Source organism: Gallus gallus, chromosome 7 (genome assembly GCF_016699485.2).
Source record: "Gallus gallus isolate bGalGal1 chromosome 7, bGalGal1.mat.broiler.GRCg7b, whole genome shotgun sequence".
In the NCBI taxonomy this organism is placed as follows: Eukaryota; Metazoa; Chordata; class Aves; order Galliformes; family Phasianidae; genus Gallus; species Gallus gallus.
In genome coordinates, this window is record NC_052538.1 from 3,148,270 (window position 1) to 3,172,909 (window position 24,640).

General features: G+C 43.9%; 1 protein-coding gene across 8 annotated transcripts in view; it reads right to left on the minus strand.

Moving 5' to 3' along the window:
• The window catches only part of ERBB4 (erb-b2 receptor tyrosine kinase 4), a 491,485-nt gene that overhangs the window by 14,620 nt on the left and 452,225 nt on the right, over positions 1-24,640 (minus strand). For all 8 annotated transcript variants that reach the window (XM_015289117.4, XM_015289115.4, XM_015289118.4 and 5 more), the window contains 5 exon segments: positions 18,201-18,356; positions 15,603-15,678; positions 13,521-13,667; positions 10,774-10,871; positions 9,105-9,275 (listed from right to left, as the gene is read on the minus strand). In XM_015289117.4, the coding sequence (XP_015144603.1) occupies positions 9,105-9,275; positions 10,774-10,871; positions 13,521-13,667; positions 15,603-15,678; positions 18,201-18,356 (648 nt within the window).

The window sequence follows — 24,640 nt, forward strand, 5'->3', positions numbered from 1 at the left end:
CCTCAGCTCAAGGAACCTTTCTGAAGAGGAAAGCTTTGCTGCCTGCTGTCAGAGCAGCACCGAGCACAAGGGGAGTGCTGTTACCTGCAGGACAGTGGCAGCTCACCCCACCAGAAGGCTCTGCTGCAGGCAAAGGGCTGGCCCACAGGTAGCATGGATGGCATCCAGCTGGTGGTCCCTGCAGCACCTGAGAGTGCTGGAACATCACAGCCTAAACTTCCACGTCTTCAAGCAAGTCTCAGAGCATATGCAAAACTAGACCTACTGACTGCCACAGGAATGGGCAGCTATCAGCTTCTCTGTCACACATGCCCTGACCTGGAGAGTACTCACACGACTATGCCAGTTTTATCATTTTCTTCTTCTGAAATGGGGAAGCAGAGTTTTGTACAAAACTCTGCTCACCTACAAAAGTTCCTCCTCCCTAAATACGACGGGTAAGTCTGTTGCTGCCTTCAAGTACGGTTGGAATATGTCCTCATTGAAGCTGCCTGGATGATACCATGTGCCCAAGCATGTCTGGGCCATACGGTAGGTTTAAGACATCCCTGAACTTGTCCATTTTAAGTACAGACATTTCACTGGTGACCCTGACACAGCTCAGCGCTGCCTTAACTCATTGCTGCAGGTGACTCACAGACCACATCTATCTGTTTTCAGACTCAGAGGTTCTTGCAGAGCAGTCCACGCACAGCAGGATGCCCAAATTTCAACGCAGCCTTCCAGGAGTAATATGGTACAGGCTGTGAGCAGTCAATGGCATAAATCATAAATGAGACATACCAAACATTTTTGGCGGAGTGGTAAAGGAAATGAGATACCTAAATATTGCACAGACTATTTCCCGTGCTATTGCTGAAAACTACCAGACACATATCATCCTTCTCCTGTCCAAAACCTCACCAAGTAAGGGAGTCAAGCACTGGAAGATGACTGATGAAAACAGCCCGCTGTGCCACAAACCACAGCTTTCTGACTGACACAAAAGCAAAGCACGGGAGAGGGGCTCTGCTGCAGCCCCTCCTTCCACACCCGGGCAGGGAATAAAGGCTGTGTGCTGCCATACTGCCACGAAAACCCTCCCTGGAAACCTCCCGTCCTTCAAACCTGGGAAGCCTTTGTCTGTGCAACCTTCAGGAAGAGTGGCAAACAGCCGACACAATCCGTGGTTTGATATAAGCATGGCACAAGAGTGAAGACGCAAAATTTCCTGTCCCTTGTTATTCTGTATGAAGGCACTGCCAGCGTCAAGCAGCCAGGGAAGCAGGAGGAGAGGCAGCCTGCATGTGTCTGTCTTTCTCCCTCAGTCTCTTTCACTGCCACATCCATCCTGTCACCCATGACCAGCTCTCTGTCTCTCCTTTCAACACACCCGGAGGTGTTTTGCAGCACAGGGCGCCTCCTAACACGGGGCTGATTCCCCACGGGGTGCGAGAGCACGGCAGTTCCCTTCTGTGCAAACCTCCAAGTCCCCAAACAGGCAGTGGATGGGGCATGGCACTTCAACCTTCAACACAACAGGGCCACGATTGGTGACTGCGGCATTGCAGACCGAAAAAAAAAGAGCAAAGCACAAAAGAAAGTTGATGAGCAGCACTCCGAGCTGCTGCCCCCTCCCATGCCGTGCTCTGCATCACCATCTTCCCCAGTCTGTTTTCTGCGGTAATCAAAGGATATTCTGAGCCTCTCAAAATGCCATCAGCCCTCATTGAGAATGAAATAGAGCACATCTCCACTGAAGCCTTTACAGCAGTTATCATTACAGCATGCTGGCCCGAACAGGGAGCTCTTACAGACAAAGATGGGTTTTAAAAATAAAATAAAAAAGCCTCCCTAAAATCTGAATAGAAACTTGATGATAATCTCCCAGTTTTATTATGCAAGGGGGAAAGAAACCCGTAATTGTGCACTCTTGGTCTCTTATAGTGAAGAATAGGCTTCTTGATGAAACGCTGAGTTGATTTAGAGCAGGGCTGAGGTTCTGGTGGCAATAATGCTCTAAAAGAAATACCCATCCAACTGATTTGGATAAAATAATCATTTTTTAACATCCTAAATCTAAACTTCATCTGTGCCTCCTCCCACTTCTCCCCACTGCATCTTCTGGAGAGCCTTTTTATAGCTTCCACAATTATTTCTCCTCCCCCCCCTTCCAGACCGCAGCGCTTAACACACAAGGCAGGCCCTGAGCTCTGGCTAACAAAAGGCACCGTAGGCTGTGCTGGCATTCTGTCCCCACTGAAGGTATGTTCAGGAGGCCCTGTGCCCTCCCACAGCGCCTGCTCCCACTGCTCCCACCCAGTGCCCCTCTGGAACAGTTTCTGTTTCAAACCCAGGAACATTTTCTCCCAGCTCATAATTATTTCCTGACTTTTAGTCCATTTTTTTTCCAACTGCTGAATTATGCAGAGTTGTTTAGCTTGCTTTTTTTCCAAGAATGCCTCATCAGTGCACTGTAGAAATATTTATTACTTATTCTCTTTATATCTATTGACTTTTTTCTTTGTGGGGAAGAAAATGGATCAGCTGCGAGCTCTCTCGGCTGTTAACACAGCCAGCAGCTATTCATGGCTTAAGCAGATGCTGCCTGTTTTTAAACCAGTTTCTAACCAGAGCTCGGTACATTTACATGCATTTATCCCTGTCCGAAGCAGCAGACAGCTACCATCTCTTGCACTGATTCCATGGAGTGCTCAACTGCTGTAGGCCTCCCTGGAGTACTACGTGGGCAGAAAGGGTACACTCAACCCCAAACGCCACTCAATACTTCCAGTCTGACTCCGTCCCTGTATCCAGGAGCCCAGGTTTGACAGCAAGCAGCCAACGCATTTACAAATTCCCATTTTAAGGCACTTGACCTGGAAAACCACGAGGCAATTTAAGAAGTTGGTCCTGATAATCTATTCAGGCTGAAAAGGGCTGAGTCCTTGAGAACCAGCACTGATTTCAGCTGGCCTGGCTGCAAAGCAAGAGACTAATTGCCATAAAACACTTTCAAAGATTTCTCTGTGAAGAGCCAGGCATCATCTATTCTCCTTGAGACTTCCAGATGAATTTTCTTCTTTTTCCCCCTGGCAGACTTAGTACACTTTTAAAAAGGTATTTAAACACTCGTATTCTAAATATACACGTGTCGTGAAAAGCTTTCCTTTTTCGTGGAAATTATTAAGACTGAAATTTTTTCATCTAATGTGTTTTACTGCTTATTTCTGCATGTTTACTCCTCCTCCTTCACTCACCCCGAGCAACAAAATGGGGCTGACCGGCGCAGCTCCGCTTCCAGACCTGCTCTTCCTGGACAAAAATGGCCTGGTGCCCTTTCTGTTTCCAACACAGATTAGAAATGGGCATCCTTTACAGAGCACTTCCCAGCAGAAAAAAGGTATAGTTGGCGCAACAGTTGGGATGGTTGACTAAACAGGGGATGGATTCACGTAGCGTCTGAATATTCCTAATGGACCAAGCAATTTTTCAAGAAGCAAGAGAGCTGAAGTAGAGACAGTGCCAACCTAACTTTCTGAAATGCTCTGAAACCCCTCGATACAATAACAAACATATTTACAAGTCCATGATGGGTTCAGGTGCTGGAGGGTTGTGACACCTGCATAAGGAATAGAGATCCCCGCGCAGAAGACAGAGTACTAAAATTTTCAGCAAGGTTTTCATGACCTTTTGATTGTAAGGAGGAGGAACTGAAGAAATTGAATAAAGGGGAAAGAAGAAACACGAAGAAACATCCTGACACTGCAGTGAGAAGCATTGAGTCTAAGGAAAGATGTTCTTATTTCTGAGAAGATGCTGCAGAAGCGGTGAGATGGCCAACACCACCACCAAACCTAATCCAAAGGAGACAGACATCAAGGCTGCTCTGCCTTAACAACAAACATGTACAAATGGTGCTATCCTCCCCAGCCCCTTGGGTAGAAGAGATCTATAACAACTGGCAGCTCCTTAATCTAGCACAAAAACAGTGTGTGGCGGACAGCAACAGGATCCAAACCCTGCTGAAGAGTCAGTGCTAAGCGCCCAGTGATTAGAAAGAACCTGTGATGTATTTCCCACCCCAAATGATACGATCAAGACAATCTTTTGAGAAGACAAACTGCACCTCGAGCTGCATTTCTGCACAGGAATTAGGAGACAGGAGTCCCTGTCTGATTGTATGCCAGTAGGCTAGACAAAGTGCTTGTGTGCCCCATCTAGCTTTGATATCTCTTCACACAAATTATCTATTTACTTCAGGATGAAGTAGTTCTATTGCTGACCCCACATGGCCAGGACACGCCTGGAGAAAGAGCTCCTTTGAGAGCTTGGGTAAGGGACAATGAACAGCTTTTTCTTAGAGAAAGAAAATGCAAGCACCAGGAAAACGCTGATTGCTAACAAAGCTCTGGATACAAGGGGAATCACCAACAAATCACGACTTTTCCTCCTGCCTTCTTTGCCACAGAAAAGGGCAGCTACAACCAACTGCCAGCTATACCAACGCCAGCAAGGACAGCACCCCAGTACAAGCTCTGCCTGTTCCCCCAGATCCCTTCCAGCTCTAACTGAAGAGAGCTCTGCTTCCAGTCCCCCACCCTCCAAGCCTGCTGGATTTCAGCCTGTACAGGAAGTCCTATTAAACCTCAGATCTGATCTACCACTGGAACTCTGTACCCAAGAAATTCAGCCCTGTTACTTAAGTGCTGAATTACAGTCACTTAACACTTGTAGCCATCTCATTGGGTGAACAGACCCTATATCCACGATAAGGCTTGGAAGGAGAGATGCCATGCTGAAGTGAAATGCCTTCTCCTTTGCAATCCTGTCATTTGAAAATGGCTGCTTTTCAAATATAGAAACCAGATCAAATTCATCCCAAAGGGAACTTCTCACCTGGTTTCTCTCTGGAATGGGTTTTCATAGAGAGGCACATACAGATGTTGAGCTGCCAGAGACCACCAGCCCAGCGCTGTGCCAGGATGGCTGGGATGGCACAGCAGGCACTGCTGGGGAGCCAACAGCTGGCGCCTGGCACACCAGGCTCTGCTGTAGCCAAGCAGAGCAGCCTCCTTGGACATATTAATTAAAGCCCTATCCTGAACAGCTAGCTTGATATTTAATTGCTGGGTTGGCAGGCAGGCTGTGATACACGGAATACAGGATAAAATTACAGAGACGGCATTGGTGAGTAATAAACAGCATAGACAGTTTTCAGTAGGAATTAGCCAAGGATTTAGAGCAAAAAGCACCACGGGGTACACAGAGTGCTTTCTGTATTAGTATTATCTCTGTGCACACAGGGCAGTACTTGTTACAAATACCTGAATGAATCATCTAATGGCTGTGAATGTAGGACACTCGAGTGCTAGCTGGGGTACTGTGCTCATGGAAACACTGCCGAGGATTCAGCTTATCTCTCAGAAGCACAGAGCTTCTAAAACTCCATATTTCTAGAATATCTCCAGACCACGGAAAATAAAAGCTGGAAAAAGCCAAAGAGCCAAAATTGCAACTGAGGACTTCAGATGCCACAAAGAATTCAATTTCGCTTAGGATGCTAATTTTTGTTTCAAAACTGCACCAGTCTCAGGAAGGACTTCATACCAGAGGGTGGGCAAGTTTCTGTTCCTGGCAGGACAGGAGCTAGGGAGATCCTGCTGTGAAGCAGGCTGCATGTGATAGAAAAGTGCTGAAGCTGTGCCTGAGCCTCACACCTCCAGTCAATCTCACCCCTGCAGGAGTAAGGATGCCACACGTCCTGTGGAGCTGGAAGCCTACCGCCAGGTTTCCTCCTTTCCAGCCTTCTTTCTGAGGGTGAAGCTTTGTATCTGTATCCAAATAGCCCTCATGTGGAAGCGAAAAGGCAGGTGCTGCTTTATGCACGCCTCATCCAGCGAGGATTCAGGACCTAGATCACCCTAGACAGACTTCAGCACCTTTCCTAGAAAGCAAAAGCCCTTTCTCAGACCCTTGAAGCCTGAGTGTGAGGGGGCCCACAGCCTCACTGCCCACTTCTGTCCCCTGCTGTGCTGCCACAGCATTCTACTACAGCTGTCAGAGGAGTATGACACCCAGCCAGCACGTAACCTGCTCCTTCTCCACTAAAACAGCAATCAGAACAACTCAGATGGGAAACGCAGGCTTTTTCAAGCTTCTCATCTCTGAAATGGCATGAGGATCATGTAGTTCCTTGTGTGTTTTACTTCACCAAATTGCCTGGCAATCTTCCCATAAAATTCAATTTGCCAGACGCAATGAACGCAAACTACCTATGCTGTATCAATTCATTTGGCATTTATGGCTGCAGCGCCTCCATAATGAGTTTGGGTAATATCAACATTCATTACACCAAACAAGCATAAATCGCAAACTATCCAAAGGAAACACAAAGAAAGATACAGTCAGACAACTGCAGGTAGAGAGATCTGACTGCACCTCTCAACTCCGTGTGATTCTTATAGCTGACATCTCCTGGTACTGAACTACACACAGTATGTGCGTGCACTACTGACTTACTGAAGCGTCTTTTGGTTTAAATCAACACAAACCTTCACTGGAATACCAAGAACTGGAGAGCAGAGATTCTATGGGATTTTAGGTGCAATCCCAAGCCCCTTCAGCAGCCTCATGCCGTGGGCCTGCCTGTAGAGCAGAACTAGCAGTGCATTTAGGAGAGCAGTTCTGTTAGCAAATAAAACCAAGACTTAAGCTAATCTGAGGCACTGGACAAACCTCCAGATGACTGGGGTTAATCCTGTTGCAGGACAGCAGTCACTCTGCAGTGACTCCAGCAAGTGCTGTTATACATCAGCTGGGCTTTCAACACCAACTTATTTGCCCATCTCTTCTTCTTGCCTTAACAATCACCCTTCTTTAAAGAAGCTCCTACGAATAAACACAACAAGGATAGAAGCGGTGCAAAAACAGAGCCGAGTGTGAGCTTTCTGTCCCTTAGCTGCTCTCAGTAACTTCAGGTTAGAAAACTCTGTTCAGAATCTGAAAACTTGTGGCAAAGTGTAATTCCAGTTCTAAGTGTTAGATTGTCATATGATGCTAGAGAAAAAATCCCAGCGGTAGGAGCTACTGAAAGGAGGATACGGAGCTGCTACTGTCATTAAATTGAATTGCAAAGCAAAGCTCCCACTGACTTCAGTGGGACAAGATCACAGTTTCAAACCAAGATGGGAAATTGTCAGCTGCGGAGGCGAGACGTCACATCAAGAATGTGATAGAGCCTCTCCGTGTGGCAAAAATGAAGGCGTGGGGTCTCTTTGTCAGGCTCTGCTGACTTCAGGGGAATCGTGTGTACAAACAGATTGCAATAGTGAGGCTGGAAGTTGGGCAAAGGCTGTGAGAAAGGTGCTTGAATTTTCATGTGATTATAATGAACTTCTGGGTTTTGCTTGCCATGAATATCCCAGCGAGCACATTGACTACCTTGTGCTGGTAGTACTCTGCTGTGTAACACAAAGCTACAGAAGCAGGCAAGTGAGCAGCTCTAGAAGGTAACTGATGTCATTTCTTTCTTAGAACAGGCAGAAAAGGAAATGGAACTTCTCCAGAGACAGCTGGGACTAAAACTGACTTACTTCAGATCAGCATCAGCCGTAAGAACTCTCTGTTGCAGTAAAGGGGAAGTTGCTTACTGCTAAAACATGCACCGTCCCAGCCTTCTTAGCCATCTAGTGATGCAGGAGAAGTACTGTGTGAACCCATCTTAGCAATACAACTACAACTCAGCCCCTTCCAGAGAGCTCTCTTAGACCCCTTGCCTTTAAGAACAGTAGCAATTTCCTTATGAATTGATTGTATGTTATTTAAGGGTAGCTTTTGGTCTGCCTCGCTACAGAAAAGCAATGCTTTATCCAGGAGAGGAGGAAGAACATCAATGTAGAGTCACAGAACAAATACTGACCTGGTTTCAATGTCTTAGCTTCTTTGTTTACCTTCACACATAGTATAAATCAATTCAGACCAGGGTGTGAATTTGGAACTATCTACACTATGGAGAAATTATTTCATTATTTTAATGAGCCTCCAGTGTTTCAGAATGTGACTTTCCATTAAAAACAGCATGGAGAGAAGAATCCAACCATACGAGGAAAGTCCCTAACTACTGAGTACACCTGATGCTAGTGCAAATGTCCTTGCAGTAGTAATGCCATTTCACCATTTCTTAGTTTTCTGAGAACGGGCAGTATCCAACCTGTTAAGAGGACACAGCCAAGTGCAGCAATGGGCCGAGGTCAGAGCTGCAAGGAAGGGAACCCAGGAGTGGAGAGGAAGTCAATAGATGTGTACTCAAGTCCTGTCCGCAGTAAGGCTCACATGGCACTGAGGCATTTAGAAAAGGTCTGAGACTGCTCTGGAGCTGTCAGTAGTCAGTAGATAGACAGAGATGCTTCCAGAATGTGACTTATCCCATTGTAGATGTCCAAAGCAGGCAGCAGTCATCACCAACGTGATGTGCAGGTGAAGAGCTTAGATTGTATTTCTATATTTAAGATGGTTCCAGTTACATGAGGTGAACTCCACCTGAATCCTCCCTGTGTCTCAAGTTAGACCTGCAAATCAACAGCATTTCCTTGCCAACAGGGATGGCAAAGATCAACATGCCAAAATCTGTGATGCATTCAGCCACAACACACGCTTGTGAAGGAGGGCCCTGAAAGCATCACCTATAAACAGGGAAAGGAGCCGGGTCTGAAATCTGGCTTAAGACACAAAAGCAGCATTATCTATATATTCCAGCTGCCCTCAGTTACATCAGTGCCAACTCTGACAAAATGATTGCAGGGATGGAGAATGAGAGCTATGTACTTCCTGACTGGGCTGGAATGCAACTGAGAAACAACACTGCTTGACTTCACAAGCCTCAGCTGTGCTTTCAGGACAGGCAGCTCAAGTCGAGCCTCTGTTCACTCAAGGCTGAGCTATCAATTTAGAATTCACTGGGGTACAATGAACAGGGAACCCAGTGACAACATTTTTATAGTCAGTCTCCTTACAATGGGAGCTTGTAATTCCCAAGGCAACTCTTGCCTGTGTTTGATTAGAGTACTTATATCTCCACCTGTGCTTTTATAATAGCCAGTATTTCTGTCAGAGCTCGCTCTTACCCTGTTGGAATCAATTCTTGTCCTGGAAGTGTAGATGGGAGGAGGGATGTTGAAGGCTTGAGGAACAAGATACTCTTCAGCATCCATCATATCTTCCAGGTCTTCCTCATCGAGAAGGTTTTGGAAGAACTTGCTGTCATTTGGGCTGGGGAGCTTCATACGATCGTCTCCCTAAATAGGTAAATGGAGGGTGGGGAGGGGGGGGACAGGGAGGAGATGGATTAATTTCACAGCAGGGAACTCCAACCTTCCTCCTGCCCTGACAGCCAGGCTGTAGGGAGCGCACATGCTTCTTTGGTCTAAAACATCACATCCACATCATTTGTTCTGACTTTTTTAGTAAGAATATGATGACAGAAAGGGAATAACTGCATAAATCAAGCAAAGCCCTTTTTTTCTGGCATTCTTGTGATTGAGCTTTTATTCTTTCTTCTGTCTTTTTCCCACACAAGCACAGTTTCTGACCCAAATTCTGCCAAGGTCTGATGTATTTTGTGAAATATCTCAGCTATTCAGGCGCACATGTTGGGGAAAACAATGTGGTAACTGCTGTGTTTGGATGTTTGCTTTATTTTCATTTGTATTTTTAGGAACCTGGGCGGGTAAATTTCCCTCTCATCCATATGAAAAGTTCTGCAGAATGCAACACAGCTGAAAGCAATAAAAATCAAATCAGGTAACAACAGCAACAATGATAAGATGTGGTTGGGTTTTTTTGTTGTTGTTGTTTTGTTTTTTTTTTTAAACTGAAACAATACCTACAAGCTAGAGAGGCAAATCACAGCTTCACTTTGCCATGCTTGATGCCATGAAGCATCAGAAAAGGCAGTCCATGCCCTGAACACCTAACAGCCCATAAAATGATGCTAAGCTTAACTGAATGGATAAAGAGTGGCCTCTCATTCCTCAAAAATTACTATACCACATGTAGAATATGGCAGGGAATGATGACTGTGCTACAGTGCACACAGGCTGGTTTAAAAGCTGAACAGCAAGCTCATCATTCTTGCTAGAGAATGGGGAGTGAAGATGGCAGAGATACCAGTGCCATGGAGTTACCCCGATTTCTCTTCAAGAAGCACACAGCCTGTGTTGCCTCAAGGATCACTGGAGAAGGAGCCAAAGATGAACTATCCAACTATATATTGTTGTAACAAGGGAGAGAAGGAAGGGAAGAGATATTCAGAATGTGGAAACGTCCTGTCTAATGAAGTAATTTCATGCAGTGGGAAATACCCAATTCCTCTTGACCAACATTTAACTTTTTAAATCGATTTAAGCTGTAGGAGCTTATCACGTGCTCATACTGTGCAATAATACACCATGAACAGGCTAGCATGTCTACACACTGCAGTGAAACACCGTAGAGTGAGACTGTCCCAGAAGGAGTTTGGAGGCCTGGAAGCGATAGCCTGTAATCCTGGATAACCTTCAGCCAGTTTCTCTTACTTCAGTGTGAAGCTAATGACCAGATGGATTTACCCCCACACCATACCCAATTATGTGCAGCAGGTAGAGTTAGGTTCGTCAACAGTCTACATTATCAGTCAGTCATTACATTTGCTCTAACTTCAAGAGCGCCCTGAGATTAAGAGGTTCAAAAGCAATCCCCTTAATAGTCAGGCAGAATTCTTCCCTCCTTCCCACTTCATGCTGCACAGTTGCTTACCTGAATTACCAGGTACCTCTGGGGGTCTCGAGCCATTCTAGAAAATTCAGCAGCCAGCTCCTTGAATTTAGGCCGACTGTCAGCATCGATCATCCAGCCTGGGGACAGATCAAAGACAAGAAAATAAGTGGCTACAGTTCTTAAAAATGCACAACTTTGAAGAGAAATGATGTACTTGATAATTCTGGCCTAGAGAAAAAATGTGACAAGGAGCCTAGGAAGAAAGGAAAGGTGGAAGTGGTGGAAGTCTACAATGGAGAACATCTGCGATTGGCCAGAGGAGACAAAATGTTCTACACTGCAAAGATTGCTTAATTTGCTCTGAGCTGCTGTCCCCCATCCCCAAAGTAGGCCATGTCATTTTCTGTATTTGCCTTTCCCATTTAGATGTCACCTCTGACTGTTTTTTTTATTACGGATCTGTCCAACCTCTAATATAATTAATCCCTGATCTCACCTCAGCCTACTGGGTTTATTACAAAGTTATTACTAAGCACATTTTTTTCTCTAACAGAACTACTGTTCCACAGTAGCTTACATTACAAAAAGCTGTCCAACACTTGCACAGGATGACTGACCTCCCATCCCACCTTTCTGGTGTAATTTTTGCATTCATGTATCTGCATCATTAACACAGACCTCACATGAGGCATTAGATACAATTTAAACTGTCCAAGGGCAATTCTTTGGTCCTTCATTCTCCCAGAAACATTCATTAGGAACAATTCTCAATCCCTTCTAGTGCTTTCTGTAGAACAAGCAAGTGGCACAGGCAGTCACCACTGGCAACTAGTTTATCTCAGTGTCAGCTTTTTCTAATGGAAGATTCTATCAGCAGCTTCCCAAGAGCATGTTCTCATTTGCCAGGGAGGCAGAACGAAGCGGGCCTTATCTCCTTCATAGGCTTTAATGGAAGAAGTGACCAAAGCAAAAAAAAAAAAAAAAAAAAAAAAAAAAAAAAAAAAAAAAAAAATCCAACAAAGCTAATACAAGTTACAAAGAACTCCACTCAAGCATTGCAGGACTAAATCCGTACATCTAGCTGTGACTTTCCAGAACAGACAGTCCGCTAGGATTTCTTCTGTTCACTGAGAAATGCCTTGTACTCATTAGAAATGCTATCAACTTGAGTGTTTTTGCATGTGACCAACATAAACCCCTTGTACTGTTCAGGTGATACTCCCACCTGCATGCATGTTAAAAGGTCCATGATAGGTCAAGCAGCTTTCACCTCTATTTCCTAGATTTGCCTGAACTTATGAAGACTCCTTCTTTATTAAGACTTCTTTATTAAGACTCACAGAATTGTCTTCATTGTAGGAATGGAATGTGAAGGAGAACTGATCTATTAACCTCTACCAACAACTCTTTTCTAGGTAGTGTACAAGACAATCGAACGTCAGCTGCTCTCATATCAGTATGTAGCAGTAATGGAAAGCTGAGGTTAAAAAGCAAATCCTTCTCTGTATCCGTATCACAGCTATATGTCTGTGGTACTCAAGGGGTTAGCAGGCTCCAAGCAGTGTTGGAGGTTCACATCTTGTCCGTTTTTGGTATGCAGAGCCTGAGTTACACTAAGCCGCACTGAAAATTCCTCCACAGCATCCTGCTGAATGGAGGAGTTAAGGACTCCTGCCTTATGAAGTCATTATTCCCCAGTCATCAAACCACCCTGAAAACAGTACTTTTTTAAGATAGGGGTAGATCTTTGTCTTACATGTCAATGTGCATCAAAAACCAAACCAACTTGTACTCTAGATGAGGTCAAATTTCCCACCACAGCTAAGCAGTGCAGAGCTCAATACTTTAACAAATAGCTGGGGAAGGAAAAGATGGAATTCTGTATGTTCCAAATGCAAACCCCTGGATTACACGGGATGTTCACACTATGAGCTTCATGAACTGCCGGCAGCTGTTGAGTCCAACCGTACTCAGAAGAGGCTTATTTACCTCTGCTGGTGTTATTTTCTTTCTTTGTGTTTTTGTGTACAAGGCAAAAGGGAAAGGTCCATAGAAGACAGATGAGATAGCTGTATGTTAATCTCGCTTAAATTAAGTCAGAAACACCAGAGAGATGTCCTTAATTCTTTTTAAATTGGAAGCATAGCCTTGGAGAATACAGTCACTAGTGTTGGTGTCTTGGAGATAAAAAGGGTAGGAAGAAACCAAGCGCAAGCTCTTTTCCTTTTCTGCCCAAGTACAAATATCCATAAATTATCATATTGGACTAAGAATGATAAACCTCCTTTCTGTATCATTTCTTATATTAATTTTACTTTTCATTATTACTATTGCAATCATCCATCCTTTTACTAACAATAAAACATTCTTGCTTTCTTTCCTCAGTATCTGGAACCAGCTTTTTTCCTTGCAAACTTCACTGGCTGAGTATCCATGTACCATAATTATGTTTAATACTATCTTTTCTAACATCAGAATCAATTGTCATGGAAATGACAAGGGTTTACAATAACAATGATACAATTTTGACTTCACAGAAAGAATATGAGATACCATCTGACAGTAATAAGAAGCTAACTCAACCCTTCAGGGCTAAATTCGTATCTTGCAATTGCAAAAAAATGTGCATACAGTATTTAAATGGAATTTACAGTATCTTGGGAAGCTTTTGTTTTGAAACCGCCTGCACTATCACCAGGCATTGTCAGAGACTATGCATGCAAATGTTCTAAAATAGTATTCCTCTCACACTGAACGCAGAGATAGGAAAAGCTCCGATTACTTACATTTCACCATCACCATATAAACATCAATAGTGCAGATTGGAGGCTGGGGCAACCGCTCTCCCTTCTCCAGGAGGTCTGGGATCTCTCGAGTTGGGATCCCATCATATGGCTTTCCACCAAAGGTCATAAGCTCCCAGATAGTGACTCCTAGACAAAGAAAAAGAGACTTAGTATTTGAGGTTGTGCTACTCAGATTGCTTCCCAGTTTCTTACATCTGAGTACTGCAGTCCAGTTCTAGACTGGAATCTCTTCTTCATTGCCAGGGCCTGTAAAAATGTTTGTGTCTGGTCTGCCATTTAACAAGCTCCAGCAAAGAGAGAAACAGCACTCAGTGTTAATCCATGAGAGCAACTTCCTTCATTTTTATTGGCGTAAGAAAGAGCATGATAGATTTGAGGCACAAGAAAAGGTCTAAGATGGATAGGTAGTGGGAAAGCAAATGGATGCAATAATGAAAGAATGTATCTTGCTCTTTTATCATATCAAAAGGGAAAATGAATAGCTGATGTACTCTATTATTTTAAGGGGAAAAACGTAGATGTTCCCTAACTTAGAACATCAATTTCCCACAGAAGTACAGCACTGAATAGCGTTGTGTCACTGTCTTGGCCTCCTATCTCATTCACAGCCACCTGTATTATTATTTTTCCTTAAATCACCTTATGGATTTAAGTTATAATAGTGCCGTGCTTAAAAACCAAGATCGTCCCTTTGAATGGCCATAGGATTTGTTTTGGCATCGGAGCTGGAAATAAAGGTCATATATCATACATAACAATTTGTCATCAAACAAAATCTTCAACAGTGAAAATGCTGCTCCCACGTCACTTTCTTTTGTTGTTTTTTTTCCTAATTTCTATTGCAAAGGTCACTTGAAACATGCCTCCAGATCAGTAACCATATTTCGACAGCTGTCATACTCATCTGAAAAGAAATGGGCAAAAACACCTCACCTATAAAGCCACCTATTCAGTTTAGCCTCAGTTGCCTCTTTGCTGATATTCAGTAACTGTAACTTGCCAACCGTTCTTGCTTTTGTTCTTCCTGATGATAGATATTGTGGGCTTCCTGCATTTAAAATGTATTTCCTAAATGGAGAAATGCTTTTTCCTACGTGATACAGGTGTACAGAATTTCTCTAGAAAGAGCAGCTTTCCACAATCAATTGAATTCTCATTTATTTTTCTTAGCTGAATAGAGGAGGGCAGCTACCCAGACACTGCAAACAGTGTCTTTTGCTGCTACCCACAGGTAGAAGTGAGTAATGAATACAGCTGCTGTACACCTTGTTATTTCAAAATGATATTGCAACAGAAAATGCAAATAGGTGTCTGTAGCCCCAGATACATTCCACTTACAAAGGTGCAGATGATTTTATTAGTAATTAGCTGCACAACACTAGCAGGCAGACAGCTCAGCATGTGTGACATAGTGGCTGCTCATCTTGGTAGCAGCATTTATAACATTCAGCAAACACCTCATTTCTCATATGTGATGTTTTTAGTGTGAGCCCACATGATCTGACCTGTCTAACCAATTCCACAGTTACCTGTGAAATTAAACCCACGCTTGTTTTACTTAGCTTGGAGAGACTGTCTCTTTCTCTTCTATCTCTTGCTGTATTTGCTCTGTATTATGACAAATTCCCTTTTATCAGATTCTAGGTACAGAAATTCCCATAAGCCAAAAAATATTTTTTGACATTCATGGCTTTTATAGTTAAGATTTTCAAAGGACTGCTGGAAATGATGACCCGCAGCTGTATTTTTATGAGTCTGAGGCTAAGCTGAGAGAAGCCTTCTTCTGTCACAATAATCAGCCAAACTTCTACCAGACCAGACCTTACGGCAGTCATCCCAGCAGGGACATCACGATAATGTATTTTAGTGAGTGGAGAAGCGAAGCTGGAGACAAGTCACAACTGCTGTTTAGAGTTACACATAATAAAGTAAAAATAAGTAAGAGCAAAAGCCTCTGGGATTAACCTCTCTAAGAGAAGAGGACATTGGTATCACAGTAACACAACTTGGTTCAACGCACTACAAGAGACACATTTTTAAACTAATCATGTGAAGGTTTACCATAGCTCCAGACATCGCTCTGATGGGTAAATTTCCTGTAGTGTATACACTCCAGAGCCATCCACTTAATTGGCATCTAGGGGAAGACAAGAGAAATGTAACCTTAGAAATACAATATTAAAACAATCAGCTGGATCCTGTATGTAGACAGCAGCTTCCTCCCCCTTTCCTTTTTCAACTGCAGGCTTGGAAAAAAAGCAGCAATATCGAACACCAAAGGAAATAGTTGTTCCTGCCCTATGCAATGGGACTTGGACTCAATGAGAAACACAAGCCCGTAGAACCAGAACTTGTCGTACCACCCAAATTTCACTGATTTGGGCAGAATGGAACAACTCACTTTTCATCATGCCTGAATGAAGTTGGGACCAGTGCAAAAATTCCATCTGACCCCCTGAAATCTGAAGTGCAGTAGAAAGTGGAAGGTGGAAGTCCTTGACTGCTCTCTAATGAGACCAGTTAATAATACCATGTCCGTAATACTTCATAGTCCATATAATAACAACACTCAGTGTAAACAGGCAACAGGAAGGATTTACTGTGCTTAATTTCTAACTTGTGATACTCATTAAGAACTCAGCCTTCCCAGTTGTCTGTATCATTACTGCAGTGAGAATGGTTGCTCCAGAAAGCAAGTCAAAAGTCCCAAGATAGCCTCGGGCTGTGAATCATCATTGAGGGGTGCTTCTCTCTTTCCTGATAGAAGAGAGCGTAGGCAAACACAAACCTCGCTTTGGAACTAGGGTTCTCTCTCTGGAGATGGTGTTACAATGAAAATCCTGGTGTTTTCTGTTCCTGAGCAGGGATTTGGAGGCACGGTGTTGAAGTTCATTAATTTCTAATGGACAGACACTTAAGTGAATCTGACCTGGCAGGGACTTCTATGGGTCCCCTCTGATTTGGAACTGTGGAAAATATAGTGGAATAAACTGAGCAGAGATGTAGCTGCACACAAAATCTGAACAGATGGTGGGTGTAAAAGCAGAGGATGTGTCTTCGTTCAAACTCTTATGAAAATACCTTCCAGGAAGTTGACTAATGAACATAACCTATACAGTTATGGCAAAAATAGCACTCTGCTAATGGTTGGCTTCGTACTTGCAAAGACAGTTCATCCTCCTCCTCCTGCAGAAGTGTACTGCCTTCATTTCCATTGAACATGATAGCCTTACTTCAACCTGGAACTGCTTAAGGAGCAAAGTTACTCTGTTAACTGGGGATAACTCAACCTGGAAGGGTCCCAAGGAGGCCCCTAGCTCAACCTCAGGCTCAGAGCAGGGTCAGCTGCGAGATCAGATCGAGGGCTTTATCCAGTCTGGCCCTGAAAATCTCTACGTATGGAAACTGAACAGAATCTCTCTTAGCATGCTAACAGCACAATGTTAAATGGCAAACGTTTTCTAGAATTAACAGGATGTTTCTCTGAAATTGGGAAGTGTCATGTGGTGTGTAAATATGGCTCCAGAGCTCCCAGCACATGACTGGCCTTGCAAATCCAAGACAAAACCTGATAGCTGCAGGGAAACAGCTAGCTTGCAAGGAGCAGCTCCTTTTCTGTCATTCACTGACTGATGGAGACAAGAGATGGGAGAGGCAGAGGGCTTACTGAAGAAAGGATGAGAGAACTGAAGGCACCAGGGAAGAATGCTAAAAATCCACCTTCCCTACCAACAGGTGCCTTTACTGGGCAAAATGGGGAAGCACTGGTGACTCCTTTCAAACTCTTCACCTTATTGACTGGAACACTGATGTCATCCATGCAACAGCTGCCAAGGGCAGCAGCCACACAAATAAGACAGCAGTCCATCCAGGAGAGAAACACACATTGGCAACAGCTGTTTTTCACAGACTAAGGCATAAGTGAGCACAGAAAAACACAGATAGCAAACAGACAGAAAGCAAACTGAACGCTCAGGAAAAGGAATGACAGGAGAGGCAGAACCCCTTGGGATTTCATGACAGGCTGAAACGTGGAATTTCAAAATGTTGAGTGAGCAGCCGGCAGCAGTGTGCACTTTCAGCCTTCTAAATTTTATAATGCATTAATCTGAAAGCATTAAAAATGGGGTGAGGCACCGTATGGAAGTTCTGCTGTGTGCTGAAAAGTAATAAAGAAAAGTGTCTGGTTTCAACGTTATCCTGAAGCAAGCTATTTAGTGGCCTGGCATTCAGCGTGGTACTGGGGACCTGGATGTGAGAAATAGCATACTCTGGCTCTTTCGTGGTCAAAGAAGGGGTGGCTCTCTGCTGAGCCCATGTCAACTCTCATATATGCTACAAATAAAAGCACAGTCTATGCTCTTCCTGATTACTGACTTTAGAATTCTTCAAAACAGGACACAAAATGGAACTTATGAGCAGAAGCTAACCCTGAGTGTGGAAACTGGTCTGGCAATTTTATTTCTGGACCTGGAGAAGCTCACTAAGGAAAAACAAGCAGTTTTCACATGTGCAGCTCACTGCCAATAGACAGGGCTTTGCTAAGGCACTGACAGAGCTCTTACGAAGACATTGCCCCATAAAGATACATTGCCCTGACAAATAACTTGAGGACATCTGTAGTGTGATGCACTTACTTCCAGACGTTTCGATACTCACCTTCCCTCCATCAGCATTATATTCCTTCTCATCCCCTTCCAGAAGTCTGGCCAGGCCAAAGTCAGTGATCTTCACATGGTTTGGTGATTTTACCAAGACATTGCGGGCTGCCAGGTCCCGGTGCACAAGCCTTCTCTCTTCCAGGTACATCATTCCCTGAGGGACGAAGAACAGCGGAATAACCTTAACGAGTCTTACATGTTTGGTTTGGTTTTTAGAACTTGTAAGATCTGGTTCCCTTAATAATATTCACAGTAAGAAAAAAGGTCTCAAGGGCAGAAGTTGAGCGTTGCCCTTGCTCTGAGCCGGAGGTGGGAACCTTAAGGTTCTTTCCCCTTTGAACCGTTTAATGGTACTTGCCAAAGGAAAACATAATAATTAAAAAAACCCCAAACCCAACCATCAATACCTTCCTCCAGCAAGTTTAAGATCAGGAAAGGTAAGGCAAAGAAAATAAGTATTACAGCCCCTGTTTTTCAGACAGGAAATCTAAAGACCAGAAGGATTAAGCAACTTAAGTCAAAGCCTGAGAGAAATTTGGCCAGATGGGAAAACAATCCCAAATCTCCTAAGTTCCAGGCAACTATCCTCAATTCAAAATGAGGATTCATATCCATCTCCAAGTACTTGAAGCTGGACACAAGTTCTCAGTACCCTCGGTGGATTAGAAGGAAAACAATTCCTTATTCCACGGGCTGCGATCCACTTGCCTTTTCATTCCCTTCTCATTTTACACGTGTACTTACAGCAAGTCACTGGGTCAATAGCTGTATTTTTTGAGTGTGTGAGTTTGTTTTTGTTTTTTTAAATGAACACATACGTTCTGTTACAAGTACTTTTGTTAACAAACCCATCCAGCTGCCTTTAAAAATAGGTAATATATAATCAGACTACCTAGCCCTAACCTTTCTTTTCCCCCCTAACTGTGAAGAGAGACCAACCATTTACCAGCAGTATGGAAGTTTACATGATGTTTTTTGACACTGAGATGAGCACCACAGCTTGGTTTTACTAATTACATGACATGTAAAGGATAGTCAAGCAGGGTTACAAGCCTGTAATTTTATTAAAAGCCATTTATGACATTAACCATCATTATAAGAACCTACAGATGAAATTATACACTTGATAATTACCCTTACGGTATCTCTTAATATATTAGCTCTCTATAATATATATGGTAATTTAAAAAAGTCATCGTTAAATACCAAAGAGATCATATTAGCCCATAATACAGACGATAATTCAGTGAGCCACAGGCAGTCATTAAAACAACCAGATTACTCAGCCTTATGGGCTGGATTTTATTCCCTAGCAGAGTAAGAAGCCCACAAGTGCCTACCCTATAGATACCAGGAGAACAATGCATTTGAGTGAGCCAGTGCTGGTGGTGACTGGGCCAGAATGCAGTGCTTTCTTGATGTCTTTACAAAAAGCATCAAGTGGAGCTCTGAACTGCTGTGGCATTTAGGCGAAAGACTTCAGTGCCAACACTACTAAAAGCTTTGAAAACATGTGGGAGAGCATTTGGCACAAACACTATTTCACTTTTAACATGGTGGGCTTTGCTGCAGTCAACATGAAGGTGGCTTGACAGGGGACACAGGGACTCTGGCACAGAGCAAATGGAATCATTTTTGAAAGCACTGCTAGCTGCAGCAAGCACAGCCTCCTGCCAATCGCAAGCCAGTGCTTTTGGCTGGTGAACATTGGAACTCTCAGTCTTTGAAAGTGCAATGATTTTTGACATCAAATTAAAACCTGTCAGAAAAGGACAAAGAAGTCTCAGAGGTCAACCAACTGTGCGCGTCACACAACAACAAACACATCACGAAACCAGAGGCACTGTGCTTAGCAAAATGATTACCAGCTGGAGACGTCCAACCAGAAGGAGGCTGCGCCACCCAAAAGCAATGGCAGCGTCATGGAGGAACAACGGCCACAAAAGCAGCTCTGTAAAATCACAGCTGTGACAGCAGTTATCAGAAAGAGCTTCCAAGGCACTGTCAGCCCTTCACCATGCCTTATTAGCCTTACTCCACCTTCCTTACGTACTTCATTTCCAGACGTGGAGAATAACACTTGAGGACATTTCACTGTTTATTCTACTCAATCATCTCAATCTTATACCATCATCCAGTATTTTCTTCAAAAAATTACATTTAATCAGCCTAATCTCAAGCTGTGTTATCAAGCAGGAAGATTTCTCACCGGCATCCCGAATTATATTCCTACCCAACACCACACCTGGTTTCCTTTTTTTCTGTTCAGAATAGAATCTCTCTCTGTATCATCATCCCTTCAGTTTACCTCACCTCTGTCAAACAAGCTTCTCGGGGCTTTTTCCCACCTGTATTATCTGCAAAGCTAAAAACAAGCTGTGTAGGGTTGACAGCTACAAAATCCTATGCAGGTCCATGACCTGCAGAAATGTAAATGCTCTTAGGAATACTCTGTGTGAGCATGTTTGATTTTCCTGATATCCTATCAACAAGTTCTGAAGGCGGATGGTGTAAGTATGAGAGAAAAGGTATATCTGTATTTGTTTTCAATAAGTGAGATTATACAAGAATGGAAACAATCTAAAAACAGGAAGCCTACACTATTCACTGCAGCAGTAGTGTCAAAACACATGCTATGCCAAGAAGCATCATTTGCAGGCATTTTCAAAGCTGACAGGAAAAGTGTTCTCTATAAATCTAATCCTTTTACATGACGCAGAGACACGTTAATGAAAAAACACCCTCAGCGTTACACAGCTGGTATCTTCGCCACCCAACAAGCCCCTGATCAAATGCCAAGATGATGTTTTCTGAGAGTTATAAGTAACCTTAGACCCTGACCAATGGAAAGGGATCAGCTTGTACTAATGACACTTCACAGCCTGCTCCAAAAGACACTACGCTGTGCCATTTGCAGAGTGATCTGTGAGGCCAGAGACAAAGCTATACTCAGGACTTCACATGTCCAAGTTAAAGCTATGCAAATCTTATGTGAATCTTAATATATCACGTGTTCAGACAGCAATAAATGTCACATCTCCATATACCTAATGGGAATACCCACAGTAGGGTGGGACTTTATGCTGAAGTCACTAAGAGGAGGAAATTCAGCAGTAAAGGAGCAGTCATCCCATCACCTCTGAGCCCTGATTCAGCTCACATAACTGCAAGGATTAGCCGTGAGCCACCCAGCACTTCCTCATCACGGTCAGGAAGAGGTTTCCTTGCACAGAACATCATTAGAAATGCAATTACCTCTAGGATCCCTTAACATACAGTCGCCCTCGCAATCAGCGCCTAATGCTATTAAGAAGTCAAACAGCCACCGCAAACAGCTGTAATGCTGATAAGTTGAGAAAGTCCCTTTGGAATTGCAGTCTGAACAAGGAATAGCCTTTTATCTTCCTTAGCTGCGTCCCTTATCCTCAGCCAGAGCCATGCACAATGACAAACGGCGCTGTGCAAATCCTCACCTAGAAATACGTGCCATCACAACCGCCCGCGGCCCAGACTCCTCTTCACCCAACCACGCAGCTGTGAAAATATAAATTCACCTTTCACAAACACCCTCACCAAGACCTCAATTGGTGTTAAAGGCTGTTTGTCTTTTCCTGCACTGTTACTGACCTGCTCTGGCCTGCCCATGTGTTTACGCTCTCCACGCAGCACCAGGGTATCTAACAACAGTGCTGAAGGGTAGAAAATCAGCTGTCAAGCAAAGGTGGCTCTGTTCAATGATGGGAGGTGGACAAGAAAGATGTAAGTGCCCACTAGGAGCTCAACTCCAGCAAGAATGTCCTTCCTGTCAGCCTCCCTAATTTTTTATATAATAACCAGTGGATATAAACCCTTGGTAAAACTGGCTGAAGTGAACCCTGCTCTCTGCCCAATGAGTTACTCTCCAAATTGGCTAGGAATAACATGGAACAGAAATTACCATGGTGAATAGACAATGAGTTAGTAACAGCTGTAGAAGAAGAAAGGCTGCTATTACGGATTGTTTGTGAAGCCTCTGGGACTGTGAACAGACAGACCTGGTTTGGTCCTGCTCTTCTTCTGTTGCCCAAGGAGGCTGTGGATGCCCCATCCCTGGAGGCATTCAAGGCCAGGCTGGATGTGGCTCTGGGCAGCCTGGTCTGGTGGTTGGCGACCCTGCACATAGCAGGGGGATGTTGAAACTGGATGATCACTGTGGTCCTTTTCAACCCAGGCCATTCTATGATTCTCACCAGAAAAATGACAGACCAGAAGATGAGGTACTGCATGATGGCAACAGACTGAGGTGGGACAGTGAAAAATAGACTGTGTATCAAAAAAGCCAAGGGAAGCCAGAAGACAGTAAGATGGGACAGCTTTCTCCCCCAACCAACTGCTGCACTGCAGCAGGAAGTATCACACTGGTTCATAAAGTATGAGGACTTCAAGAGCTGCAGGCATCTGCACAAGATGATCACCACAGAGGCACTGGAACTAAAAGAACGAAAGGATTTAAAAAAAAAAAAAAAAGGCAAACTGAAGCTTTTCTGGGAAGTTATGGCTTTGTTCTCTGGGATGTCTTGCCTTTAAGATGTGGTCACAATTTGCTGTTTTCTTTATCGCTAGCATTACTTTCTGCAGCTGCCATTTGTCTCCCAGTTCCTGAGGCAGTTTTTGAGCGCACCGTCCATTTGTACAGCTCACAGGGCTGAGCACTGCAAGCACACACAGCTTCAGGTGCTATTTTTTGCTTCCTTGCACTTCTCTGGACTTTCCTTATTCCCACGCCCCAGCTGAGGATGCTTCTGGATTCCTTTCAAAGGTTGCGACTGCTGCTCAGGGATCATCCAGCTCTCCAAATGGACTGAGCCTTGTCTGAAAGCTCTTTCCACCATTAGGCTCCTGCACCTCATTTCAGGAAAAAGGTTATTCATTACTCAGGACAGAATTTAAGCAGGTACATATTTTCCCTGAATGCAAAATCCCTTTGGGATAATTACCAGAAATGAACTGAAGTGTGTTGAATCACTAACTGAAGTTTAAGTATATGCATCTGTCTTTGCAAGATGCAAGACTTAATTCTACAAGACAATTCAAATTAAAAGCAATAAGTATAAAGGGCTTGACCTGCCCCAAGAACTGCAGCAATACCAGTGGTCGGATGTGCTGTAAGTACTTCTACAGTGGGGCTTTTTGCTATTTCTACAGCAAACGTTATTTTCTCTCTAAATAGAGGGAATGTTGATCTTAAACCATCTTCAGCAGCATCAAGAAATTAAGAACAAACTGCCTTTCTTCGGTAATTACTTCCACCCACCAAAGCCAGCACACGTGGCAGGTTCATCAAACAGGTTTGCGAAGAAGAACATTTCAAGCCCAGCTCGAATCTCACGGACATTAATCTCCAACCTTGGAGACTGCCCTCTTTTCATCCTAATAACTTGAGGCTAGCTTACTATCAGGAGTACTACAGAAAGCTTGAAATGATCATCTTTCCCCTGCTCACCCCATGAAAAAAGTATAATTTTACCCAGGGCTAAATACACTTTCAAGGAAAACGCGGTGCCCTTTGTTGTCATGAGCAACCAGAATCATCTAAGTAGCTGTTACTCCAGAGATAGCTGTGGGAGGGAAAAACTGACACCGCTCTGAAATACACTGACTCAGCTGCAGAGGTGTGATTCGTTCTGTACGTACGGTTGCAAAGCTGGGGCTGAAGGCCATCCTCACAGCGCAGGGAAAGCGAGGGATGCTAACAGCTTCAGTCGACAGCTGACAGACTGAGCTAGGGACTGGCACCTTGTGCTGCGTGCTCCTCCACCAAGATAGCTGTCAAGGAGTTCTGAACGTGTCTGAGTTCAGCCAACTCAGATAAAGCTGGCAAGGGAGGTTCGTCTCAGCACCCCAGGCTGTGCTGTATAACACCAAGTACTTGGGAGTTAATTGTTTTGGATTTATACGGGGCAGGCAAAGGAAGCTTGTGCGATATAAGATGCTTCTTCCCCTCTCCTGATCCCCCAACTAAGCTCTCTCTCCCAACATTATATTCTCCGCAACTTACTTTAGTTTGAAGAAATGTGCTATTTGGGTGTAACAGGCCTTATGTTGGGCTCATGTTGCTCTTACCTCAAGTTGGCTGTCTTTAGATGCAGCCTTAGGACACAGAGCCAACATAACTAGCTGGATTTTCATCCAGTCGCTTTGGACCTGTCCACCTGGCCAGCTCCTTTTCTCAGTCCTGTAGTGGCTTGGCTTAATGGGTTCTGGACTACAAAGTTCATACCACAGAAAAGCAATCACAGACTCTATGTACTTGACTTAAGCAAGAAGATGCCAGTGCAGCTGGATTATAACCCCTATGGAAAGGCAGCCAGTGTAAATACAACTCCTTGGCACCTAACTCAGGCTAGTTCCACCTCAAAAAGAGCTCATAGTAACCTTCTGCACACAGGTTAGCCCTAC